Source organism: Panulirus ornatus, chromosome 55 (genome assembly GCF_036320965.1).
Source record: "Panulirus ornatus isolate Po-2019 chromosome 55, ASM3632096v1, whole genome shotgun sequence".
NCBI classification, from domain to species: domain Eukaryota; kingdom Metazoa; phylum Arthropoda; class Malacostraca; order Decapoda; family Palinuridae; genus Panulirus; species Panulirus ornatus.
In genome coordinates, this window is record NC_092278.1 from 37493824 (window position 1) to 37519528 (window position 25705).

At 38.0% G+C, this 25705-nt stretch overlaps 2 protein-coding genes across 4 annotated transcripts in view; one reads left to right on the top strand and one right to left on the bottom strand.

The window, feature by feature from the left end:
- The window catches only part of LOC139765708 (uncharacterized), an 82045-nt gene that overhangs the window by 17432 nt on the left and 38908 nt on the right, over positions 1 to 25705 (top strand). For 2 of the 3 annotated variants that reach the window (XM_071693488.1, XM_071693489.1), the window contains exon 2: positions 23583 to 23726. In XM_071693488.1, the coding sequence (XP_071549589.1) occupies positions 23583 to 23726 (144 nt within the window). Of the gene's footprint in view, positions 1 to 16946; positions 17777 to 23582; positions 23727 to 25705 lie in introns of those variants that run through there. The other variant, XM_071693490.1, reaches the window with a different exon arrangement.
- On the bottom strand, positions 592 to 14605 carry LSm3 (U6 snRNA-associated Sm-like protein LSm3). Its single transcript, XM_071693487.1, has 3 exons — positions 14447 to 14605; positions 5326 to 5527; positions 592 to 1046 (listed from the first exon to the last, which is right to left on the bottom strand). Exons 2-3 carry the CDS (start codon positions 5518 to 5520, stop codon positions 927 to 929), a joined length of 315 nt encoding a protein of 104 aa, XP_071549588.1. The 5' UTR covers positions 5521 to 5527; positions 14447 to 14605; the 3' UTR covers positions 592 to 926.

Below are 25705 nucleotides of genomic sequence, written 5' to 3' on the forward strand. Positions count from 1 at the left end.
TGCTGTGTGAGTTAAGTGTTGTCATGAGTTAAGTATGACAAGGAAAGCTTGTGCAATTGCAGACAGAATGCCAGTAGTCCACATGTTAGTGAAGCAGAAAGAAAAGACAGCTACCCCCAACTGGGAAGGGAGGCAGCAGGGAACATTAATGATGTGTGGGGAAGAGGGAATATTAATGTTTAGTATCAACAATTTATCAAAACAAATCTATATCATACATCTGTCTGTCTATATGTTTATCTTTATCTGATTTTTTCTGCATTCTCAAAAATTTTTTATTAAGTTTTAGAGCAAAATTTTTCTGTAGGCACACTTCAACACTGATACCCAAAACCTGGAAAATTAAAAACAAGCAACCCCTCAACCTCAAGTCACCAGACCCAAGACATTCAACTGTAATATATGTTTTTGTTGATACAAAGTTATGTAAGATATAAAATCCTTATATTATGTACACTGGTGAGTACTGAAACCATTAAAACTCAATTCAGTGATTTCTTATGTGAAAAATATATATATATGGTTCCTCACAAAATATAAAATTTGCAAACTTTTCAGGTTAAAGAGAAACGAATAAGAAAAGATCCTTCATAGTATTTTCATTATGACACTTTATTAGAAAAAAATGCAAGTACCTTATAAAAATGTATCAATATTATAGAATACAATATTTTTTAAATCAGGACTTTTATAAAACTAATGTCAATACAAAGCTTAATCATTTGAATTTACATCTGATTGGTACTCAAAGAAAGTTTTACAATTCAACCTTATCACTTGGTAAATCTGCCAATTACCAGGCTCTGTAACTTAAGAAACAAGAAAAGTTTGACAGCTACTAAATTCCAAAGATTTTTAAGGTGAATATTATTACACCCTAATAGGATAACCTCAAACCTTGAAACTGCAGTTTTTATGCCTATGTATTACATACCACCACCTCTCATAGGAGGAGCAACAAGTATAACTCCATCTCCTCGAACAAAAAGCATTGGGATGTTCCTTCGAGTTGTTTTATAAACCTCTTCAAATGTCTCATCATCAACCTGCAATTGAATTAAGGATATCAAAGAATCTTTGGAATGCATTAAACAGTAATATATTTACGTACTTACAATTTTCTTCAGTGGGCATTCATGTTCAGTACCAACTACCAAAATCTAGAAAACTGGGTTGCTAGAACTCAATCCAAAAACAAACTTTTTCTCTATCTTTCACATTACACTTGACAACAGGTAATCCACATGGTTCTTTTTCCTAATTCACAAATTTCCTTTACCCCTAAGAATAAAGCATGAAAACCATGCACATTTTTCCTGTGTCATAGGAGATGACTAATTGAGGGAAGAAGTGGATGGCTGGAAACCCTCCCCTCATATTATCACTTTCTAAAAGCAAGAATAGAAGAATAAGCCATGCAAGAATTGCTCCAAGAAGGATTAGTAGGGAAAAGAAGATAAGGGGGCATTAATGAATTAAATACTAAGAGACCATTGGATGTGTTGAGAGAAGCAGATGGCAGGATGAACATTACCTGGTGGAAGGGTAAAGATTTGTAGGGGTTTTACAGAAAAGGGGAAACAAGTGAAAAGAGGATGAATAAAAGTTAGTGAGCTCAGAGATGTGTGAATAAATACCATGAGAGACCAAGTGCAGTATGGCATATGGTGTAAGTAAATGAACCAAGGGGAGTGGGTAAGGAAAGGGAGACATTCAGGGAAGAAGTGCCAGCATGTTCAAGGTGTGTGACAAACGGAAAGGGGGGAGGTGGGTAAGTGAGAAGGTGTAGCGAGTGGTGGGAAAACATAGTAAAGTTGCAAGTGAAAGAGAAAGGAAAGGTGTAAGGGCATTACTAACAGAGAAGCAGTGTAAATGATTGGAAGGTACAGTAACTGTGGAAAGTATGAGAAATAGGTAAAAAAACAAAAACTCATTTTCTTTATCTTAGAACTTAGTGTCGCCATCGAGTACCTTCAAAACAGCTTGCATGCATCGCAGCATGGAGTCAGGAAGGTTTCTGCTGTAATCAAAGTCAATATCATTCAAACAAATGTCTGATGGCTTCAAGAAGGCAAGGAATTGAAGAGGTGTTTCTTTCTTAAGTTTAAGCTTCATGTGAGATCATGGCTCCTTGTTGGGATTCAGGTCTGGAGAATTCCCAGGCCATTGAAGAATGTTCACCTGCTTGTCTAACAACCATTCCATGACCTTTTCTTTGCCTTGTGAGATATTGCAGTCTTGCATAAGGGAGTTGCAGCCATGGATCTCAAAAATCCATCATGTGATCACAAAGAACTTCAACATAGCGGTCTCCCATCATTGTATTCATGGGAGGCACACGAAATCCCCGATGCCCTAACTCTACACTGAAGCAACCCAAATGGGGGGTTGAGGGGATTAATGTGTTAGGGATGTCTCAATTTGCCATGCTTCACTGCAACACACTGGAAAGTCAACTCATCACTCCATAAGACCCTTCTCCAGTCCTCAAAATTGAAATGTTTGTAGTTCCTTGCAAAACTGAGACAAGCAGCACGCATCTTGCAAGTCATTAGAGATTTTCTGGTCGGAGAATGAAGAGGCAGGTTCAGGCATTTTTGGCAGTGCTCTTAAATGGTGCCTTCTGCAACACTTCCAAGGAAGGAGGGATTGGATTGCTTCAATTGTCTTGCTGTAATGCATGGATTTATCAGTTCTTGCCTCATTATAAGCTTGTTGGTAGTTGCTGAAGTCTTTCTGGGGACACCCTGGTATAGATTTACAAGGTGGAACTTCACCTTATGGGATATTCTTAGCTTTTGTAACGAGGCTGTAAATGGCTAACTTGCTCACCCCTGTACACTAACAAATCTCCTTCACCGACATTTTTGCCTCCCTCAAAGCAAGAATTCAAGCCTTTTCTTGCTGAGTGAGGTTCTTGTGCCCCATTCTAAGGTGTGGGTGGGATGAAAAGTGAGTGAAACAAAAAAGGGTGTCTTTCTTAATCCAGCAGCTCATAGCATATGTTCTCTCCATAGCTTGCCCCATGAGGCACTGACATCCTCCTCAGTCCATGATAATTGGATCACCAGGGAGAGTTGCCAAGTACTATTTAAGCAAGATCTGAGCATTCAGTAGGCTGGTTTATGCAGAGAGTGAGATACCCAACCACATAACAAAAGGCCCCATATTTCTCTGACTTTTCAAGGGTACTGCATATGAGAGAAGGCCATGGGGAAGGTGCAGGGGTTGATAAAGGAAGCAAGTGAGTGCTGGGGTAAGCAATTATCAGTAAACCTCAGGAAGAATAAGATGTTTTGGAAAGAGGTTAACAGTGTGAGAAAAACAAGAGAACAAATGGGAACATCAATGAAAGGGGCAAAAGAGGAAGTGGTAACAGGTAGGGATTAGGTGAGGAGATGAAATGAGTATTCTGAAGGACTGTTGGATGTGTTTGATGATAGGGTGGCATATGTACAGCAATTGGGTCAGGAAAGTACACAAAGTGAAAGTCATGGAAAGTGGTTTGGTGAAGAAAGAAGCATTGGTGAAGGCCTTACATGAGATGAAATGTGACAAGGCAGCTGGGGTGGATGACAGTGTGGTTGAATTTCTTAGGAAAGGGGATGACTGAGTTTTCAACTAATTGGTTAGGATTTTCAACACACAGTGTCAACAAAAAACTTTGTCCATATCCCGTGAATGCTTCCGAAGGTGATATCGCACATTTCAGCACTTTGTCATCTCAGCTTTCAACCTGATTACCATCTATATATGTCTGGGGATAGAATTGGCAAGGTTCCTGAAGTATCCTTGGTCCATGTGGGTTCATAGAGTCTTGAATTATGTAAGGGACAGATGAGATGTTGCAGGAAGAAGCCTCCTTACTGTGTGTTCTGAGTGCCCAGTGCTCCTCTAAATTTCATGTGTATCTAAAGTTTCTTAACTCCAGACAAAAATTTGGACTTTCTACTCCTAAAAAAGCTAAGAAGTAACCATCTTGAAGCACAGGTGGAAGACATACAGTGCCCAGAAGTAAAATTCCCAAATGAAGCAGCAGCCAGGAAAAGGAGAGAACATTCTTCCCTCAAGATAGCCTGAAGCACACTGAGGAGGGTAACTGGTGCTCACATCATTAGGAACAATAATCTCAATGACCAGATATATGATGATATCACACTGAAAGAAGTATATGCTTGTATCCACAATAAACCTTAGCAGTGTATCACCTTTGAAAATATGTGGCAGATGGACATTGTCTTTTGCCTAAGGGATATGTATGGATCATGGTGAGGTGCCTGAGGATTGGCAATGAGTGGAAAGAGAGCTTATTATCTGGGAGGAGAAAAATGGGTATGTTTGAAGGAACAGGAGTCCCAACAATATTATAAGAATGCAAAGCATGGGCTATAGATAGGGTAAAGAGGAGAAGGGTGGAAGTGGTGGAAATAAAATGTTGAGGACATGTGGTGAGAGCTTGTTTAACCAAGTAAGTAATGAAAGGGTAAGAGGGGTGTGTGTTAATGAAAAGAGTGTGGTTGAGAGAGCAGAGGAGGGTGTGTTAAAATGGTTTTATGGAGAAAATGAGAGAGGAAAGGTTGACAAAGAGGATATATATGTGTCAGAAGTGGAGGGAACAAGGAGATTGGGGAGACCAAACTGGAGATGGAAGGATGAAAAGAAAAAGATTTTGAGTGATTGGGGTCTGAACATGCAGGAGGGTGAAAGGCATATACAAACTAGAGTGATTTGGAACGACGTAGTATATTGGGGTCAATGTGCTGTCAATGGACTGAACCAAGGTATGTGAAATGTCCAGGGTAAACCATGGAAAGTTCTGTGGGGGCTGGATGTCAAAAAGGAGCTGCGGTTTTGGTGTATTAAATATGACAGCTCCAAGTATGGATGAGAGCAAATGTGGCATTTCTTTGTATGCTTCCTGGCACTACTGTGCTGACATGGGGTAAGTGATCAGGTGTGGGGGAGACAAAAAGAATATATATGTTTTATTTTTTCATTTCTTTCATGCATTCATGCCGTTTCCTGTAGGGTGGGGTGGCGTCAGGAATGGAAGACGGCAAACAGGTATGAATATGTACATGTGTATGTATGTGTATTACATCAGCCTAGTCCTTTGGCATATTACCTTCCTTCCATTTACTGCATATAATGTACACACTTTGAACACCTAAAACAATTCTATACTTTTCCATGAGTAATAAAATTCAATTTCACTTAATTCAAACATTTAAATAAAAATTATTTCTTCTAACAATATGTTATTAGAACTTTGGAAAAAGGTTTCACTCTTACTTCGAATGCAATGAAAATTCAATTTGCACAAACCTCCACAGAAGTAACAGTCTCCTCCACATCCCCTAATATCATATTCAAGTGTTGGTCATATGCATGGAGGCGGCCCCTCAGTTCTCGTTCATTGCGCATCTTCACATAAATTCTCTCATCTAAGGATAAGCGGATAAGGTCCAATGGCTCCTCCACTGCCATTGTCCCTATTGTTGGCTCAACATCATCAGCCATTTTTCACCTGAGAAAATCCAATTATCTATTTCTAAGTTCTGATTATCTGGAAAACCATCAAACAGGTTTGAACACTTGCTGAAGAGCAAATTAGCCACCAGGACTTGATTGAGTCTATCTTATCAAGGCTTAGTAGAAAATTACTAACAATGTCTGCATGTCCTGAGTTTATGCAGATGATTCATCAAAAGTTATGGTAATGAAAAATCTGAAACATCAACATATTTCATCCTTCCATACAATCATCCTATTGTAATCCTTATACCAGAAGTTCAGTGACTATTTGCTGAATTAGAAGTACTTAAGGAAGGAAGGATTGTTAATTACCAATATTTACTAACATGAATAATTTCAGTCTTACAATATTACACTTTGGCTATAAGAATACAATGCAATCTCATCCTACTGGGTACAATAAATTCTTTTCCACACCTATTAAACAACAGCTTTCAAGTACATTTCAGGCATCTGGGATTCCCTAACATCTCTCTCAACAACCATTATACTGAACAATTTTCATAATACTTTCAAGCTCTTGGATGCTGAGGCTAAACATTTTCAGAATGAACTGGGATGCTGTCACAACTTACCACTGACATAATTCTGTCTGAAACAATATCAACCTAATTTCTGGATTAAAAATTTCCAGTATGTTAGTAAATTTCCCTGCAGTAGTTCATTCTCTTTATGTGAGCATAAATCTTTCACAAGTTTATACAATATACGGATGTTGCACCAGAAAAGAAGTCATTTTTCCCTCAAACAAATTATCTATCTTTACCACAGTTAAGTCTGTTACCATCCCTATGAAATACAAAACAAGTGAAAAAATAAAGTAACACTGAAGCTCCCGTAATAAAATGTTTTCAGTGCTATCTTGAAATATGACCTGAAACTAACTTGTCCCCTTCACTGATGTTCCCATTTGTTCTCTTGTCTTATGGACTTTATTCACCTCCTTCCAAAACATCTTTTTATTCTCCCTATAGAAACCTGGATGTTCTGGCTATGAGTGAAACGAAGCTCAAGGGTAAAGGGAAAGAATGGTATGGAAAAGTCATGGAAGTAAAGTTTAAGGTTGGTGAGAGGACAAGAGCTAAGGAAGGAGTAGCACTAATCCTGAAACAGGAGTTGTGGGAGTGTGTGATAAAGTGTAAGAAAGTAAATTCTAGATTAATGTGGGTAAAACTGAAAGTGGATAGAGAGAGATGGGTGATCACTGATGCTTATACACCTAGTCATGAGAAGAAAGACCATGAGAGGCAAGTGTTTTGGGAGCTGGGTGAGTGTGTCAGCAGCTTTGGTGCACAAGATTGGGTTTTAGTGATGGTTGATTTAAATGTGAAGGTGAGCAATTTTGCAGTAGAGGGTATAATTGGTTTACATGGGGTATTCATTGTTGTGAATGGAAATGGTGAAGAGCTTGTGGATTTGTGTGCTGAAAAAAGACTGGTGATAGGGAATACTTTGTTTAAAAAGAGATACACACAAGTATATATATGTGAGTAGGAGAGATGGTCAAAGGGCATTATTGGATTACATGTTAATTGATGAGCATGTAAGAGAAACTTTTGGATGTTAATGTGCTAAGTGGGGCAGCTGGAGGGATGTCTGATCACTCTCTTGTGGAAGCAAAGATGAAGATTTGTAGAGGATTTCAATGTTAATAGGCTGAGTGCGGCAGCTGGAGGGATGTCTGATCACTCTCTTGTGGGGGCAAAGGTGAAGATTTGTAGACTGTTGGGGAGAAGAGAGTGGTGAGAGTAAGTGAGCTTGGAAAGGACACTTGTGTGAGGAAGTACCAGGAGAGACTGAGTGTGGAATGGCAAAAGGTGAAAACAAATGACTTGAGGGAAGTGGGCGACGAATGGGATGTATTCAGGGAAGCAGTGATGGCATGTGCAAAAGATGCATGTGGTATGAGAAAGTTGGGAGGTAGGCATATTAGAAAGAGTAGTGAATGGTGGGATGAAGTAAAATTGTTAGTGAAAGAGAGAAGAGAGGCGTTTGGATGATACAAGGAAGGAATTGAGTTTTTGGGAGATGTACAAATGAAAGCAGCAGGAGGTCAAGAGGAAGGTGCAAGGGTTGAAAAAAGAGGGCAAATGATAGTTGGGGTGAGAGAGTACCATTAAAACTTTACAGAGAATAAAAAGATGTTTTGGAAGTAGGTAAATAACGTGCAGAAGACAAGAGAACAAATGGGAACATCGATGAAGGGGACAAGTGGGAAAGTAATAACATAATGATGCAGTGAGAAGGAGATGGGGGTGAGTGTTTTGAAGGTTCGTTGAACGTGTTTGATGACAGAGAAGCTGATGCAGGGTGTTTTGGTCAGGGTGGTGTGCAAAGTGAGAGGGTCAGGGAGAATGGTTTAGTTAAAAAAAATAATCATATTCAAATTAGTCCATCTGTATGATACTGAGTAAATAAAACTTATGTACTTAACGTGTTATAAATGAAAAACACTATCAACAACTAGTTTACAGTTATATTCATAATCTACTTATTACAGTTTTTTTTGAGCAACATAGTCATTTATCTTATAGTTCCAGTTAGCAATTGGAAACAGTATCCTCCAAAAGAAAAACAGTAAATTTTTAACTGTATGATGAGGGACATAAGGTACCTGTGCTCAACACATAACTACAGTGAGAATTTAACTTATCAGGCTTACAACCCAAAAAATATAATAAGCAATATGTAAAATTCCTTTCCAAAAACTTCAGTAGTAAAGTAAGTGAACATCATATAACTAGCTGATTATTCCAAATATAAAAACAATGGTACTGCTTTTGATTACATAAAATAATGTGCCATATTACATCATGATCTGCACTAAACTCATTAGAATAAAGCAATTAAACATGAAAAACATGAGTCCAAAGCACATAAAGAGATGCCTTGGAGAAACCCACAGAGATTAAGTACTTTCTCGATTACACATTCACAGAATAACAAATATTCTATTACTTATAAAGTGACAATGATTGCTTTTACTTTTTTATAAAAGTCTTCTTGCTCATCCTAAAAGTTAATTCAAGATATCTCAAGTCTTGCAAGTTAAATCTTCTGCCATTACCAAAGGAGGTACAATAACATGAAAAATATCCTACTCTTCAATCTACTAGCAAAAGATCTGTCATAAAAGAAAGCAAAGCAGTTCCCAAGCAAGCTACTATTCTTATGTGATAAAAATGACATTCTCTGTAACTGTAAAAAGAATATGAAATCCATAAGATTCTCAAAAACTAATGCCAACCTCAGACAAAGAACAAACATGTCAGATCCACAATCAATGGAACATAATATCATTATGAAGAGCATTCATTTCCATAATACTTAAAATGTAAATCCATGATTATGAGCACACTACTTCATATTCTGAATAATAGTTACTGAAAAACCAATAACTCCATTTCATTTAGGATGATTTCTGTTATCTTTCACTTATTTCAAATACAATCAGTTCATCTCTCAGTCATGTAGCAAAGAAAAACCCAAGCTCTTCATTAAGATAATTTTTCTTTTTTATGAATACACATAGTTTCCAGTGAAATTAACTGAAACTGTTTTACACAAATTATTGAAGAAAACCTTTCATCTACAAAGGTTTACATCCTGCCTATATGGGTGCTTAATTCTGAAGGGCTAAACAAATTATGCAAAGACATGCTAAACTATTCTACCCTATTTAACACTCACTGTTAAATTTAGTTACATTTGTGCTCTTTAATCATCAAATCACTGTGAAGTTTGATCTTACAATGTACAAAGCTATTTTTACATAAATCAGATTCTAACCCACTAGAATAATTTTCTCTCGTCAAGGCAAAATTCACTGAATCAAAAATTTCTATCATATAACCAGTTTCATAAGTTTCTATCTCTTCTTCATTTACAATCAGCCGAGTCAGCATTTTCCTTAAAAAAAACCTTCAAATCGGTTGCTGTTTTCTTCTATTAGCTTTTGAGCTTCAGCCCATGTCAATTTCTTGGGTATGGTTTCTTTTAAAAATTCTAGGTGCTCTATGCTATGCACAGCATTAGCTAGATCATCATAATCAACCCGCTCTTGGTTGACAGCCTGATTACTGGACTCATCTGCTAAATACTGAATAAAGAGCTCTGTGGCTTTTGTAATGAGGTGGAGTGTCTCTTGAGGCACTGTCTCAACATTAGGACAACTCTTCATGATCATTTTGACTCGGTGAGTAGGAAGAATTATATCAGTGGAAACACTGCTTGGACGACCAGGCTTGCCAGTAGGTGTCTTGACAAGAGGAGACTTGGTTAGAGAAGATGCCATTTCTGCTTCCAACCTGAAGTAATAATTGAATGCAAGTTATTCATATGAATCACTTTGCTATGCTTCACCTGGGAAACAATTCTGGACTTTCATTCAAACACTTTTGAAATGTTTTAAAAGCAGAAATGGCATCCTTAAAACATACAATACATAACGAAACTCTTAATTCATAATGAAAGAATAAAAAATACAATTCCAGGTATATTGTCAATTTCATCTTTGTCAATGAATAACTACTCTGCATGAAAGTGGTACTATAAGAATAGGTAGACATTCTTTTCTCTAACATTTAAAGGTTTCATCTTGGAAATGGTGGAGCTACAATAAAGCTGGTCCAATGTGAAAAACACCAAGGAGATGGGAAAGAGAAGGCATACACTGTTATGACTGCATCTTTTGCTTGAAACTTTTTGAATTTTACTTTATATATTTGTAACAATAAAAAGGACAAGAGCAAGGGAAGGAGTAGCATTACTCCTGAAACAGGAGTTGTGGCAGTATGTGATAGAGTGTAAGAAAGTAAACTAGATTAATATGGGTAAAACTGAAAGTGAATGGAGAGAGATGGGTGATTATTGGTGCCTATGCACCTGGGCATGAGAAGAAAGATCATGAGAGGCAAGTGTTTTGGGAGCAGCTGTGAGAGTGTGTTAGCAGTTTTGATGCACGAGACCAGGTTATAGTGATGGGTGATTTGAATGCAAAGGTGAGTAATGTGGCAGTTGAAGGAATAAATGGTGTACATGGGGTGTTCAGTGTTGTAAATGGAAATGGTGAAGAGCTTGTAGATTTGTGTGCTGAAAAAGGACTAGTCATTGGATATGCCTGGTGTAAAAAGAGAGATATACATAAGGTAACCTTGTTGGTACACCCTTTAAGGGTAGAACTAAATGGGGAGGCATTTCCCAATTACATCAGGAAAATAGTTTTAGTTTCAGACAAACACCTCAGGTGTACTGTTATTTTTTAGTTTTGACACTTTTGGAGTCTTGATGCCTCTGGAAAAACTGAACTGGAGTTGACCTCTGCCAATGACCTGTCAAGGGTGAGGCACAAAAGGCTAAGATGCAGCACTGGAGTCTACCAATTATATCAAGGATGAAAAGGAATGAGCAATGAGGGTGATGGTGGTGAATTTGAATGAGATGACTGGGAGAATAAAAGGTTAAAAGTTGTAGTGTGGATGTGCTGCGGATTGGGGAAACCCATATCCTTGGGCAGGGTGTGTGGAGTAGAAATCTAAATGATGAATGCAAGTTATGAAACGGCATGGAAGGAGGTGTGGTATGGACTGGAATGAGTGAAAAGTATCGAAGAACAGGAAAAGAAGGATGTGCAATTCTGCTATCGCCAAGAGTAAGGAAAGGTGTTACAGAGCATAGATTGAATGGATCAAGGAGTGTGGGTGAAAGGAAAGATTGGGATTGTGAGATATGCATGGGTCAAGGGGAGTACCCATCACAGCGGCTTCACCCCCAGCTGTGGTGACATCCGGCCTCAGACGGTGGCGCCCTTACTGTGTGAGACACCACCATGCACACTTGCAAAATTGTTTGTGGTGGCTACTGTAAAGAGTGAACACATCATTTTGCTGTTATTTTTGTTCTGCTCATATGTAAAGGAAGTGTATTGTTGTTGAGCAGTGATTTGTGCACATTTTTGCCTTACACCTTGTCAGATCTTAATTTCATTTTTTTTTTTTTTTCTTTTGCAACAAAATGTCACATTTTGTTACCAGAATCTCATGAGGAGGTATAGGGTTTAGTGTGTGGTACAATAGTTGGGCAGCAGGCACCCAGTAGCATGTAAATGCTCACCCAGCCTCGTCAGGAAGTTGGAAGCAGGAGTCAGATTGAGAAAGAGGTGATGCTATCCCTCTCCAGTGAAAGGAGACTTCTTTATAATAAAATAAGGTGCGCGTTCCAATGCACTTTGTTCGTATTCATATACCTCAGTGTTGTACAGTTAGGTTCGGTAAAATGCTACCTGCTGCTTATGTGCGCCTGTTGGGAAATGACCGGTGTAGACATATTTTTCACAATACATAATGATATACAGAACATGAGAAATACTATCGGTAAATGTTTAAAGTCCATATCAACTGATTTCCACATTTTACAGTATTATCACTAACCGCACATTTTTCCTATCCCTCATGATCCTATCACTAACGTGTTAATCTACCAAAAGTTAGTTTTTATGGGAGGTAAAGTAAAGTTCCTCACTCTTATATCATTCCTTACAATAGCAACAAAGATTCCATAACAGAAAAATTAAGTAATCAAACCTATAAAAGTGGCATCTCTTTTGCAGACTTTTACTGTGTACTAAATTACTTACCACATTTCCTAAAGTGTTCAACAATTTCAAGACCTATTGTCTTAAAGTCAAATATTATGAAATGTCTTGAAGACATAATGAGAAACTATTTGTGTAATAGCAAAGATAATTTAAGAGATCCACTGCAGTTTGCATATTGTAAAAAGAGGAGTGTGCAGGATGTACGTTTGACTTTTATGAATGAGATTACTTATCAGTGAGACAGACATAACTCACAAGCAAGAACCTTATACATTGATTTTAGCTGTACCTCTAATAAAATCCAGCCACATATTTTGCTAAATAAATTATTACGGATGTATGTAAACTGTAAATTACTGAAATGGATCTTCAGCTTTCTAATACAGAGGTCACAGTATACCAAGATAGATAATGCTAAGTACAACATAATCTTTACCAATACAGGTGCACCCCAGGGATGCATTATGTCCCCCACTTTGTTCAGTTTGTACAATGACGACTGCACTAGTGTTTTCAGCAAGTACGCTTTCTAAAAATATGCTGATGATACAGTAATCACAGGAAAAATTCTTTTTTTATTTCATCATATCTAATCGCTGTTTCCCATGTCAGCGATGTAGTGCCAGGAAACAGACAAAGAATGGCCCATCCACTCATATGCATATAAGTATATACATAAACGCCCATACACGTACATATACACACATATTCATATCAACATATACATACATATACATACACAGACATATACATATATACACATGAACATATTCATACTTTTAAATAAAAATTATCCAGTGGTGTAAAACATATTATCTGCACTTGAACGTGAAGAAAACTAACGATAGTAGATTTCAGGACAAAAAACTACATGTACCAGATGTAATTAAAATTGAAGGTGAAAATGTAGAAAGAGTGAGTAATTACAAGTAAAGATATGGTGGGTTAGAAATGCTATCAAAGATTGCATTTTTAATGTATCTTAATTAGTCTACATGTAGACTGCAATTATTAATCTTTTTTATAAGTCAATTATAGAATCAATTTTATGCTTTTTAATTACTGCCTAGCATGGCAAGCTAAATGGTAAAGATAAAAATATACTTGGGAAAATAGTTAAAATAGCTAGAAAAGTGGGTGCAAACACTAAAACACTAAATATGCTGTATCAGGAACATGCAATGAAGCAGGTAGAGATCACCAATGCTATGTATTTTTACAGTCAAGAAGAAGACTGTTCCCGCCTATACAGTGCACCGACAGATTCAGGAAATCATTTGTACCAAAAAGCATTCTACTGTTTAACCATCTAAAGAAGCCATGACTCCTCTGTCATATAGCTCCCGAATGCAATTGATGATTCCATATGTGACATTTTACGTGGTACTTTTATGTGATATCTCATTTTCTTTTATAATTCTTATACTCCTTCATCTTTGTTGAACTTCTAGCCATAAATAATTTCATTTTGTATCATGTATGCAATCTGACAATAAAGACATCTATAATAAATTCTCCAATTCCTGCATATACTACTATCACAGTGTTCAACATCATTCAATGTCAAATACAGATGAGTCTTCTTTAGTTATTTCTGTAATCGCAACAAACTCTATAAGCACCTAAAACAGAATAAGCCACTTTCCAAAGCTAGTTTCAATGTGGATCTATAACTGACCTTTCCCGGGGCAAAAATGTCAGCACCTCTCCAAACATGAAAGCCAGACACTTCAGCCCCTACTGACAATTTCTTCCCTAATATTTCCAAACTCTCCAGCTCCAACAAGCAGTTCATCCCCTAATATCAATCTTAAATCGGTAGACCTAACCTAACTAAAGGTAAGGGATGAACTGTCAGTTGGGGCCAAAGTGTCAGCATACCCTCAGCACACTACTGATACTAAAGAACAAAATCACCTAAAATCTAAATCTAATAGAAATCAAGTGGCAAACTACACATTTTCTAAGGCCATAAATCCAATATCAAAATAGCGTGCCAACAATAAATAATCACCTATTGACTTTATCCTGGCAAATTGCATAGCGAACATATGTAAGTACTTTCCTTCAGGGAGGATATAAAGAATGAACAAATAATCATTTTCAAAGTGTGCCTCATAATACAATTAAGCCTAGTCTTAATATAGCCGACTCCTTCCTTAGAATTTGGACAATCGATTTGTCATCTCGCTGTTCATTATGAACTGGTTATCAAAGGAAACGTTACAGTACAATGCTAATATTCAATACAAAAAACAAAACGCTTTAATTTATGGATTAATAATCTACCACATACACCTATACGAATTTACATACCTTTATCTTCGGTAAAGGTCCTATTTACTGAAAGATAAGCCAAATTTTGTCACCCTGTTTCGGCTTTATTAGAAGGTTGTTGTTGCGCGTGGTGTTCACTTGGCCTCAACAAGGACCTCTAATATAAATGTTTATCTTCAATGATCAATTACCAACAACTATCTTCAGTATGATAATTCCTTAAATTCTTTATAGATATATATTACCTATTTCCAGAGGCGTTACACAGCTTTCAACACTAGGTCAAGTATTCTTTGTTCATACCATTCGCCATTTCCCGCGTTAGCTAGGTAGCGTTAAGAACAGAAGACTGAGCCTTAGGGAGAATATCCTCAGTTTGCCCCCTTCTCTGTTCCTTCTTTTGGAAAATTAAAAACGAGAGGGAAGGATTTCCAGCCCCCTGCTCCCTCCCGTTTTAGTGCCTTCTACGACACGCAAGGAATACGTGGGAAGTATTCTTTCTCCCTTATCCCCGCGTTAGCGAGATATCGCAAGGAAACATCCGTTCCATCCGTTCCTAAATCCACTCCCAGATATCTAAAACACTTCACGTCCTCCAGTTTTTCCCCATTCAAACTTACCTCCCAATTGACTTGTCCCTCAACCCTACTGTACCTAATAACCTTGCTCTTACATTTACTCTCAGCTTTCTTCTTTCACACACTTTACCAAAGTCAGTCACCAGCTTTTGCAGTTTCTCACCCGAATCACCCACCAGCGTTGTATCATCAGCGAACAACAAATGACTCACTTCCCAAGCTCTCTCATCCAAAACAGACTGCATACTTGCCCCTCTTTCCAAAACTCTTGCATTCACCTCTCTAACAACCCCATCCATAAACAAATTAAACAACCATGGAGACATCACGCACCCCTGCCGCAAACCTACATTCACTGAGAACCAGTCACTTTCCTCTCTTCCTACACGTACACATGCCTTACATCCTCGATAAAAAAAAACTTCACTGCTTCTAACAACTTGCCTCTCACACCATATATTCTTAATACTTTGCACATAGCATTTCTATCAACTCTATCATATGCCTTCTCCAGATCCATAAATGCTACATACAAATCCATTTGCTTTTCTAAGTATTTCTCACATACATTCTTCAAAGCAAACACCTGATCCACAAATCCTCTATCACTTCTGAAACCACACTGCCCTTCCCCAATATGATGCTCTGTACATGCCTTCACCCTCTCAATCAATACCCTCCCATATAATTTCCAAGGAATACTCAACAAACTTATACCTCTGTAATTTGAGCATTCACTTTTATCCCCTTTGCCTTTGTACAATGGCACTATACAAGCATTCCTCCAATCCTCAGGCACCTCACCATGAGTCATACATACATTAAATGATCTTACCAACCAGTCAACAATACAGTCACCCCCTTTTTTAATAAATTCCACTGCAATACCATCCAAACCCGCTGCCTTGCCGGCTTTCATCTTCTACGAAGTTTTACTACCTCTTTTCTGTTTAACAAATCATTCTCCCTAACCCTTTCACTTTGCACACCACCTCGACCAAAACACCCTATATCTGCCACTCTATCATCAAACACATTCAACAAACCTTCAGAATACTCGCTCATCTCCTCGCATCACCACTACTTGTTATCACCTCCCCATTAGCGCCCTTCACTGATGTTCCCATTTGTTCCCTTGTCTTACGCACTTTATTTACCTCCTTCCAGAAATTTTTTTTTATTCTCACTAAAATTTAATGATACTCCCACCCCAACTCTCATTTGCCCTCTTTTTCACCTCTTGACCTTCTGCCTCGTTCTTTTATACACCTTCCAGTCATTTGCATTATTTTCCTGCAAAAATCGTCCAAATGCCTCTCTCTTCTCTTTCACCAATAATCTTACTTCTTCATCCCACCACTCACTATATATATATATATATATATATATATATATATATATATATATATATATATATATATATATATATATATATTTTTTTTTTTTTTCCATACTATTCGCTATTTCCCGCGATAGCGAGGTAGCGTTAAGGACAGAGGACTGGGCCTTTGAGGGAATTATCCTCACCTGGACCTCTTCTCTGTTCCTTCTTTTGGAAAATTAAAAAAAAAAAAAAAACGAGAGGGGAGGATTTCCAGCCCCCCGCTCCCTTCCCTTTTAGTCGCCTTCTACGACACGCAGGGAATACGTGGGAAGTATTCTATCTCCCCTATCCCCAGGGAATCCCTATCCCCAGGGAATATATATATATATATATATATATATATATATATATATATATATATATATATATATATATATATATATATATATATATATATATATATATATATATATTTAACCCGTCCGTTATCCCATTGCATATATTTGTCCAAAGTTATTATATGCATTTTGGATTAAAATGAGAAAAAAGAATAGGAAAAAGAGAGAAGTTTGTAAGAAAGATATCGGTAATAAATATTGAAATAGATGAGCAAGTTGTATTTGTTGTATTGGAGGAAGCGAGCCATACATACGAACGTAAACAAAGGCGCCGTTGACGAGGCCAAACCGACCAACAAAATATTTCTTACCTTTTCGACCTTCAACTGAGCTGACCGTTGCTTACATCAGTCCCTTACTTGGTGGACCAGTCTGTTGTACAGACCTGTTCTAAGCTTAACTGGAACAGCCCGTTATCTTGACCAGTACTCCTACTTAGATAAGTTCTTCACCTGGACCAGTCGGTCATCTAAAATAGTTCCTTACTTTGAGTAGTACCTCACTTGGACCTGTCCATTACCAAGACCATTCTCTCACGTGGACTCTTCTATCACTTAGATTAATACATCTAGACCAGCCTTTTGCCGGGATCAGGACCTTTATCTGGACCGGTCCATTATCTGGAACGAGCCATCATATGTACCAGTCCATTACCTAAACTACTCCAACATTTGGACTGGGTTATCATCAGTACCAGTCCATTACTTGTATCAGTATCTAACCTGAGACTATCGGTATCACCACTGGACCAGTCCATCACATGGACCAGTCAGTTCTCTGGACCAGTCCCTTGCTACGATCAGTCTATCACGTAGACCAGTCTGTTGCCTAAACCAGTTTATCACACCAGTTTATCACATGGACCAGTCTATCACATGAACCAATTTATCACATGGACCAGTTTATCACATGAACCAGTTTATCACATGGACCAGTTTATCACATGGACCAGTTTATCACATGGACCAGTTTCTCATCTTGACCCACCATCGGGTGTACACTTCCATATCCCATACAAATCTCGTCAAGACTAGTCCCTTACCTGCATCGATTCAGTTGTTGGAGGATGGTATGTGGCCGTTGTCTTAAGCTGTAGCATGAAGTAGAATTAGTAAAAGTCCAGTTTAGTTCATCTTTTTTCAACATGCAGGTACGTGTGGCACGTATATGAAATAGTTATAGTTACTAAAAGTCCAGTTAGTTTTCCATTATTAACTTTAGATATTGAGTGATTTTATTTTTCATTGCTAGTGTAGTGTTTAGAGAAAACAATAACAGTTGTGGAGCATAAATCTTTTAGTGTAGTGAATGATACTAGTTAAAGGAAGTAGTAATGAAGGTTGTATACATCAAGGAAACTGTGAAGCTATTATAGTAAAACTTGAGAACACTAATAAAAAAATCAAAGGACCTTCGGAAAACCTCACTTAGTTGGCAGATGGTGTGCTAGACATATATACCAAAACTAAATTTGTCTGCTGCTGGAGTCACATACCCATTTGGTCTATCATGTGTTTGTTGGTATTTGCATGATGCTCACTCATGGGTGTTACTGGTATATTTTTGTGAGATTATTAAGTATTAAGATAACTCTTGACAGCTAAGGAAATTAGGTGAGGTTGTCATTGGTTTTGATGATTTTTCACAGATGTATTACAGTTTTTCCCACCCTGTTTGCCGCTTTCTGTTTTGCAAAGTTGTTCCATGAACAAAGTAAAAGTCCTTATATGCTCACATCGATTCTCAAGCTGTCATTTTTATTGCCCCAGAACCATAGACCTCATATCCATGATAAGGCCCCACAGACTTTTCCATGGTTTCCTCTGGCTGCTATACCACATTGCTCCATTTCATATTATCCTTTGCACACGTTTCACCCTCCTGCATGTTCATGCTCCAAGCACTCAAAATCTGTTTCTTTCTTCTTGAATTTTTTCTCTCCTTTCTCCTTGTGCCCTTCACTTCTGACATATATCAACTTTATTACTCTCCATACTTTATTACTTCCATACTCTCATGCATTCCCACAGCTCCTGTAGTGATACCCCTACATTAGCTATTGCCTCCCACACCAGGCCCTTACTTTATAAGGGGTCCCTGACTCATGAATAGGTTATGTTTGTGGACCCTGTTTGTAAGATGAATTTGTTTTTAGTTGAAATTTATATTTATTTATTTTATTTATTATACTTTGTCGCTGTCTCCCATGTTAGTGAGGTAGCACAAGGAAACAGATGAAAGAATGGCCCAACCCCCCACATACACATGTATGTACATAATCACCCACACACGCACATTTCAACATGTACATACATATACATACACAGACATATACATATGTACACATGTACATACTCATACATGCTGCCTTCATCCATTCCCGCCACCACCCCGCCACACATGAAATGGCATCCCCCCCCCTACGTGTGCGTGAGGAAGCGCTAGGAAAAGACAACAAAGGCCACATTTGTTCACACAGTCTCTAGCTGTCATGTGTAATGCACCAAAACTACAGCTCCCTTTCCATATCCAGGCCCTACAAAACTTTCCATGGTTTACCCCAGACTCTTCACATGCCCTGGTTAAATCCATTGACAGCACGTCAACCCCGGTATACCACATCGTTCCAATTCACTCTATTCCATGCACGCCTTTCACCCTCCTGTATGTTCAGGCCCTGATTGCTCAAAATCTTTTTCACTCCATTCTTCCACCTTCAATTTGGTCTCACACTTCACCTTGTTCCCTCCGCCTCTGACACATATATCCTCTTGTCAATCTTCCTCACTCATTCTTTCTATGTGACCAGACTATTTCATTACACCCTCTTCTGCTCTTTCAACCACACTCTTTTTGTTACCACACATCTCTCTTACCCTTTCATTACTTACTCGATCAAACCACCTCACACCACATATTGTCCTCAGACGTCTCATTTCCAGTACATCTCCCCTCCTCCTTACAACCCTATCTATAGCCCATGCCTCACAGCCATATAACATTGTTGGAACCACTATTCCTTCAAACACCCATTTTTTTTTTATTATAATATTTTTTTTTTTTTTTTTTTTTTTTTGTCGCTGTCTCCCGCGTTTGTGAGGTAGCGCAAGGAAACAGACGAAAGAAATGGCCAAACCCACCCCCATACACATGTATATACATACGTCCACACACGCAAATATACATACCTACACAGCTTTCCATGGTTTACCCCAGACGCTTCACATGCCCTGATTCAATCCACTGACAGCACGTCAACCCCGGTATACCACATTGATCCAATTCACTCTATTCCTTGCCCTCCTTTCACCCTCCTGCATGTTCAGGCCCCGATCACACAAAATCTTTTTCACTCCATCTTTCCACCTCCAATTTGGTCTCCCACTTCTCCTCGTTCCCTCCACCTCCGACACATATATCCTCTTGGTCAATCTTTCCTCACTCATTCTCTCCATGTGCCCAAACCATTTCAAAACACCCTCTTCTGCTCTCTCAACCACGCTCTTTTTATTTCCACACATCTCTCTTACCCTTACGTTACTTACTTGATCAAACCACCTCACACCACACATTGTCCTCAAACATCTCATTTCCAGCACATCCATCCTCCTGTGCACAACTCTATCCATAGCCCACGCCTCGCAACCATACAACATTGTTGGAACCACTATTCCTTCAAACATACCCATTTTTGCTTTCCGAGATAATGTTCTCGACTTCCACACATTCTTCAAGGCTCCCAGGATTTTCGCCCCCTCCCCCACCCTATGATCCACTTCCGCTTCCATGGTTCCATCCGCTGCCAGATCCACTCCCAGATATCTAAAACACTTTACTTCCTCCAGTTTTTCTCCATTCAAACTTACCTCCCAATTGACTTGAACCTCAACCCTACTGTACCTAATAACCTTGCTCTTATTCACATTTACTCTTAACTTTCTTCTTTCACACACTTTACCAAACTCAGTCACCAGCTTCTGCAGTTTCTTACATGAATCAGCCACCAGCGCTGTATCATAATTCACATAGATTATAGTAATTATCTGTAAATGACTAATTACATATCTATGCTTAAATTAAGGTGTGTATTATTTGTTTCTTGGTTGTTTTATAATTCTAAGATGGAGTTTCAAATCATGAGAGAATTGGTTTCTCAACTTTATAATTTCAATATTACAAATATGTATTGGTGTTTGAACTCAATTTAAACACTTTGAATGGCAGACACTGTGTTATTCTTTTTTCTTTTCCGATAGGTTTTTCTGTTTTTTTCATGTTTGGTTTGTGCTTATATTGAAAAGGGGTGTGACAAAACTCCAAAATTTGCTTGAATATACCAGAATAACACAGTCTATGCCATCCATATTATCAAAATTGTGTTCAAACAAACTGGTGGAACAAAATCTGATATAATAGGAAATAATTTGTAGCCAGTCAAAAAAAGAAAATCCATATCTCTCTCATGAGATTGGTAGCCTAAATATTGACATACATCATATGTATGCTATGTAATATTTCTTTTTCATGAAGTGAAAGAGCATACAGGAATAATAAAACAACCAAGATACAAGTGATGTGGGCCTTAATTTACCAAAGAATGATAGAAAACTTGTAGACAGTGTGTATTTGTAAGATAGTGGTAACTGCTAAAAACAGTATTTTGTGACATGTCTCACTTATTGGTGGTGTTACCTTGTTTTTTATATAGCACTGCAGTGCACTTGCTTTTATGACAAAGTTATTTAGATATACCATCATGACATTGTTTATACTATCCAAATTGCCTCCTTGTTTATATATTTGGCTCACTTATACCATAATTATTCAGAAATACCATCATGACATTGTGTGTGCCATCCAGATTGTGTCCTTGTTTATATCATTGGCTGATGCTTTGGCTCTTGCTGACACTAAAGTAATGATCTTGGCATACCCTTATTACTGATATGAGTCATGATGAGACTGTGATTTGATAATTTGTTTCATGATCTGTATAACTTCAGCACATGGTACGTACATACTTAGGAAAAAACCATGTCATGCACTTTCGATCTCAGCCAACCCTTATAATTATGACTGTCACAGAATGATGATGAGAAAATGATTAATAATTTGTTGATGTAGGTCACCTGATACAAACTTGTAAAACTATGCAAAATCAAAAACTAATCTTGGAAAAATCTTGGAAAATGTATAAAACTACAACAGACAGATATCACTATAATGAGGTATTGTGTATTTTGTAAGGTAGATGGAAATGGTGCTCAGTTCGTGGTGTTATGTGCTGAAAAAGAACTGGTGTCTGATTTCAAGTTTCTTGATGGCCTTGATGATATGGACCTGAATAGTTCTTTGAAACAGGGAAGAACATGTCAAATTAGGGAACAACAAGATTTTTTCTTTTTTCTTTCAAACTATTCGCCATTTCCCGTGTTAGCGAGGTAGCGTTAAGAACAGAGGGCTGGGCCTTTGAGGGAATATCCTCACCTGGCCCCCTTCTCTGTTCCTTCTTTTGGAAAATTAAAAAAAAAATGATGAGAGGGGAGGATTTCCAGCCCCCCGCTCACATCCAGGCCACACAAAACTTTTCATATATATATATATATATATATATATATATATATATATATATATATATATATATATATATATATATATATATATATATATATTATCCCTGGGGATAGGGGAGAAAGAATACTTCCCACGTATTCCCTGCGTGTCGTAGAAGGCGACTAAAAGGGAAGGGAGCGGGGGGCTGGAAATCCTCCCCTCTCGTTTTTTTTTTTTTTTTTTTTTTTTTTTCCCCAAAAGAAGGAACAGAGAAGAGGGCCAGGTGAGGATATTTCCTCAAAGGGCCAGTCCTCTGTTCTTAACGCTACCTCGCTGTCGCGGGAAATGGATAGTATGAAAAAATATATATATATATATATATATATATATATATATATATATATATATATATATATATATATATATATATATATTTCTATGATTCCATGGGGAAAATGAAACACAATAAGTTCCCAGATGCACTTTCATGTAATAATCACATCATCAGGGGAGACACAAGAGAGAGATATAACAGTCAGTTGATATACATCGAAGAGACGAAGTTAGGACGCTAGCTTTGTCTGTTTGATTTATATCAATTGACTGTTATATTTCTCTCTTGTGTCTCCCCTGATGATGTGGTTATTACAGGAATGAACAAGGGCAGACAGTATGAATTATGTACATGGGTATATATATTTATGTCTGTGTGTATATATATGTATACGTAGAGATGTATAGGTATATATATGTGCGTGTGTGGATGTGTATGTATATACATGTGTACGTGGATGGGTTGGGCCATTCTTTTATCTGTTTCCTTGCACTACCTCGCTGATGCAGGAGACAGTGACAAAGTATGATGAAAATAAGAAATATATAATGTATATATAGATTCAGGTTTTATTCTTTCAGATTGGTTTTTCTCAGGTATCAGCATGCTATAATTATATGAATGGAACTATGAAGAGGAATACTATTTATTGCCACATTTGCAGGACCTTTAAGATTCTTAAAAGTTTTTTTGATGCCTTAGGAATATTACAGGAAATGTGGATCACTTATGTATTCATAGTATATGATACTATAGTTGGTAATACTTTCCAAGTTTCCTTTGTGTTGCAAATGATCAGATGTTCTTTGTTTCATATCATTAACTTTTTAAGTATTGTAAAATTAAGCTAGTGAGAAAACTTTACCCTTCATTCATAGTTGTGGCTGTCATTTAATCTGTGTATCATCATTGAAAACATTGGTCTTTGTAAATCTGTTTTAAAAGTAATGCAGATTTTGTCTTCACTTTATAACTTTTACTCATACAGATGTTACACAACAGAAGGCTTCGTCAGTATCAAAAGTTTTTAAAAGCTCTAAAACATCGTGAATCAAAACTTTGCTCCTGTCCATTACACCTTCATCCACGGCCTTGGATCCCACCTCCATGTCGCACATCTAAGCCTTCAGTGGTATGAAGAATACTGTTTTTTTAAATATTATTGTTATTTTATCTTTTTGTGTTTTTTTTTTTTTTTTTTTTTTTGCTTTGTCGCTGTCTCCCGCGTTTGCGAGGTAGCGCAAGGAAACAGACGAAAGAAATGGCCCAACCCACCCCCATACACATGTATATACATACGTCCACACACGCAAATATACATACCTACACAGCTTCCCATGGTTTAGCCCAGACGCTTCACATGCCTTGATTCAATCCACTGACAGCACGTCAACCCCGGTATACCACATCGCTCCAATTCACTCTATTCCTTGCCCTCCTTTCACCCTCCTGCATGTTCAGGCCCCGATCACACAAAATCTTTTTCACTCCATCTTTCCACCTCCAATTTGGTCTCCCTCTTCTCCTCGTTCCCTCCACCTCCGACACATATATTCTCTTGGTCAATCTTTCCTCACTCATTCTCTCCATGTGCCCAAGCCATTTCAAAACACCCTCTTCTGCTCTCTCAACCACGCTCTTTTTATTTCCACACATCTCTCTTACCCTTACGTTACTTACTCGATCAAACCACCTCACACCACACATTGTCCTCAAACATCTCATTTCCAGCACATCCATCCTCCTGCGCACAACTCTATCCACAGCCCATGCCTCGCAACCATACAACATTGTTGGAACCACTATTCCTTCAAACATACCCATTTTTGCTTTCCGAGATAATGTTCTCGACTTCCACACATTCCTCAAGGCTCCCAGAATTTTCGCCCCCTCCCCCACCCTATGATCCACTTCCGCTTCCATGGTTCCATCCGCTGCCAGATCCACTCCCAGATATCTAAAACACTTCACTTCCTCCAGTTTTTCTCCATTCAAACTCACCTCCCAATTGACTTGACCCTCAACCCTACTGTACCTAATAACCTTGCTCTTATTCACATTTACTCTTAACTTTCTTCTTTCACACACTTTACCAAACTCAGTCACCAGCTTCTGCAGTTTCTCACATGAATCAGCCACCAGTGCTGTATCATCAGCGAACAACAACTGACTCACTTCCCAAGCTCTCTCATCCCCAACAGACTTCATACTTGCCCCTCTTTCCAAAACTCTTGCATTCACCTCCCTAACAACCCCATCCATAAACAAATTAAACAACCATGGAGACATCACACACCCCTGCCGCAAACCTACATTCACTGAGAACCAATCACTTTCCTCTCTTCCTACACGTACACATGCCTTACATCCTCGATAAAAACTTTTCACTGCTTCTAACAACTTGCCTCCCACACCATATATTCTTAATACCTTCCACAGAGCATCTCTTTTTGTGGTAAGACTGTAAAATATGTTTCTCCTTGTTCATGCAAGATGAAGTGAAATATTGCCTATAGTGTATAACCACGTAAATTGGTTTATTGATTATGTTGGATATGTTACTCATCTAAGTTTTTGGAACTTTTTTTTTTGCCTAATTATCTCTCCTGCCTCTGCAAGGTAATATCAAAAACAAATTGACATTGGCCTCATTTTTACATTTCCTCAATATCTGTCATGTGTAGTATTCCAGAACCAATGGCTGCCATCTAAAGCCAAGCCGTACTGATTACCCCATTGTTTACCTTGATTGACAGCATATGCCCCTCCCCATTCCCCCATACCATACCAGTCAGCTTCGTTCTCTCCCATGCTCGTCTCTCACCCTCTTGAATGTTCTAGCCATGATACACCAAAGTCTTCTTTGTGACACATAGATTCTCTTAATCAGTCTATCATGTTCATCCCATCATTGTATTTGAACATACTTCACATCACATATCATCCTTAGGCATTTCTTGTCTCACACATCTTTCATCTTACTTTTGATTATATTCAAAGCCCAAAACTCACATCCATACAAATTTGCTGGAACTATTATATCTCTGAAAATACTTTTCCTTGCCTTGACAGATGCAAACTTCCTTCACATGCTTCATAATGCATCCGTTC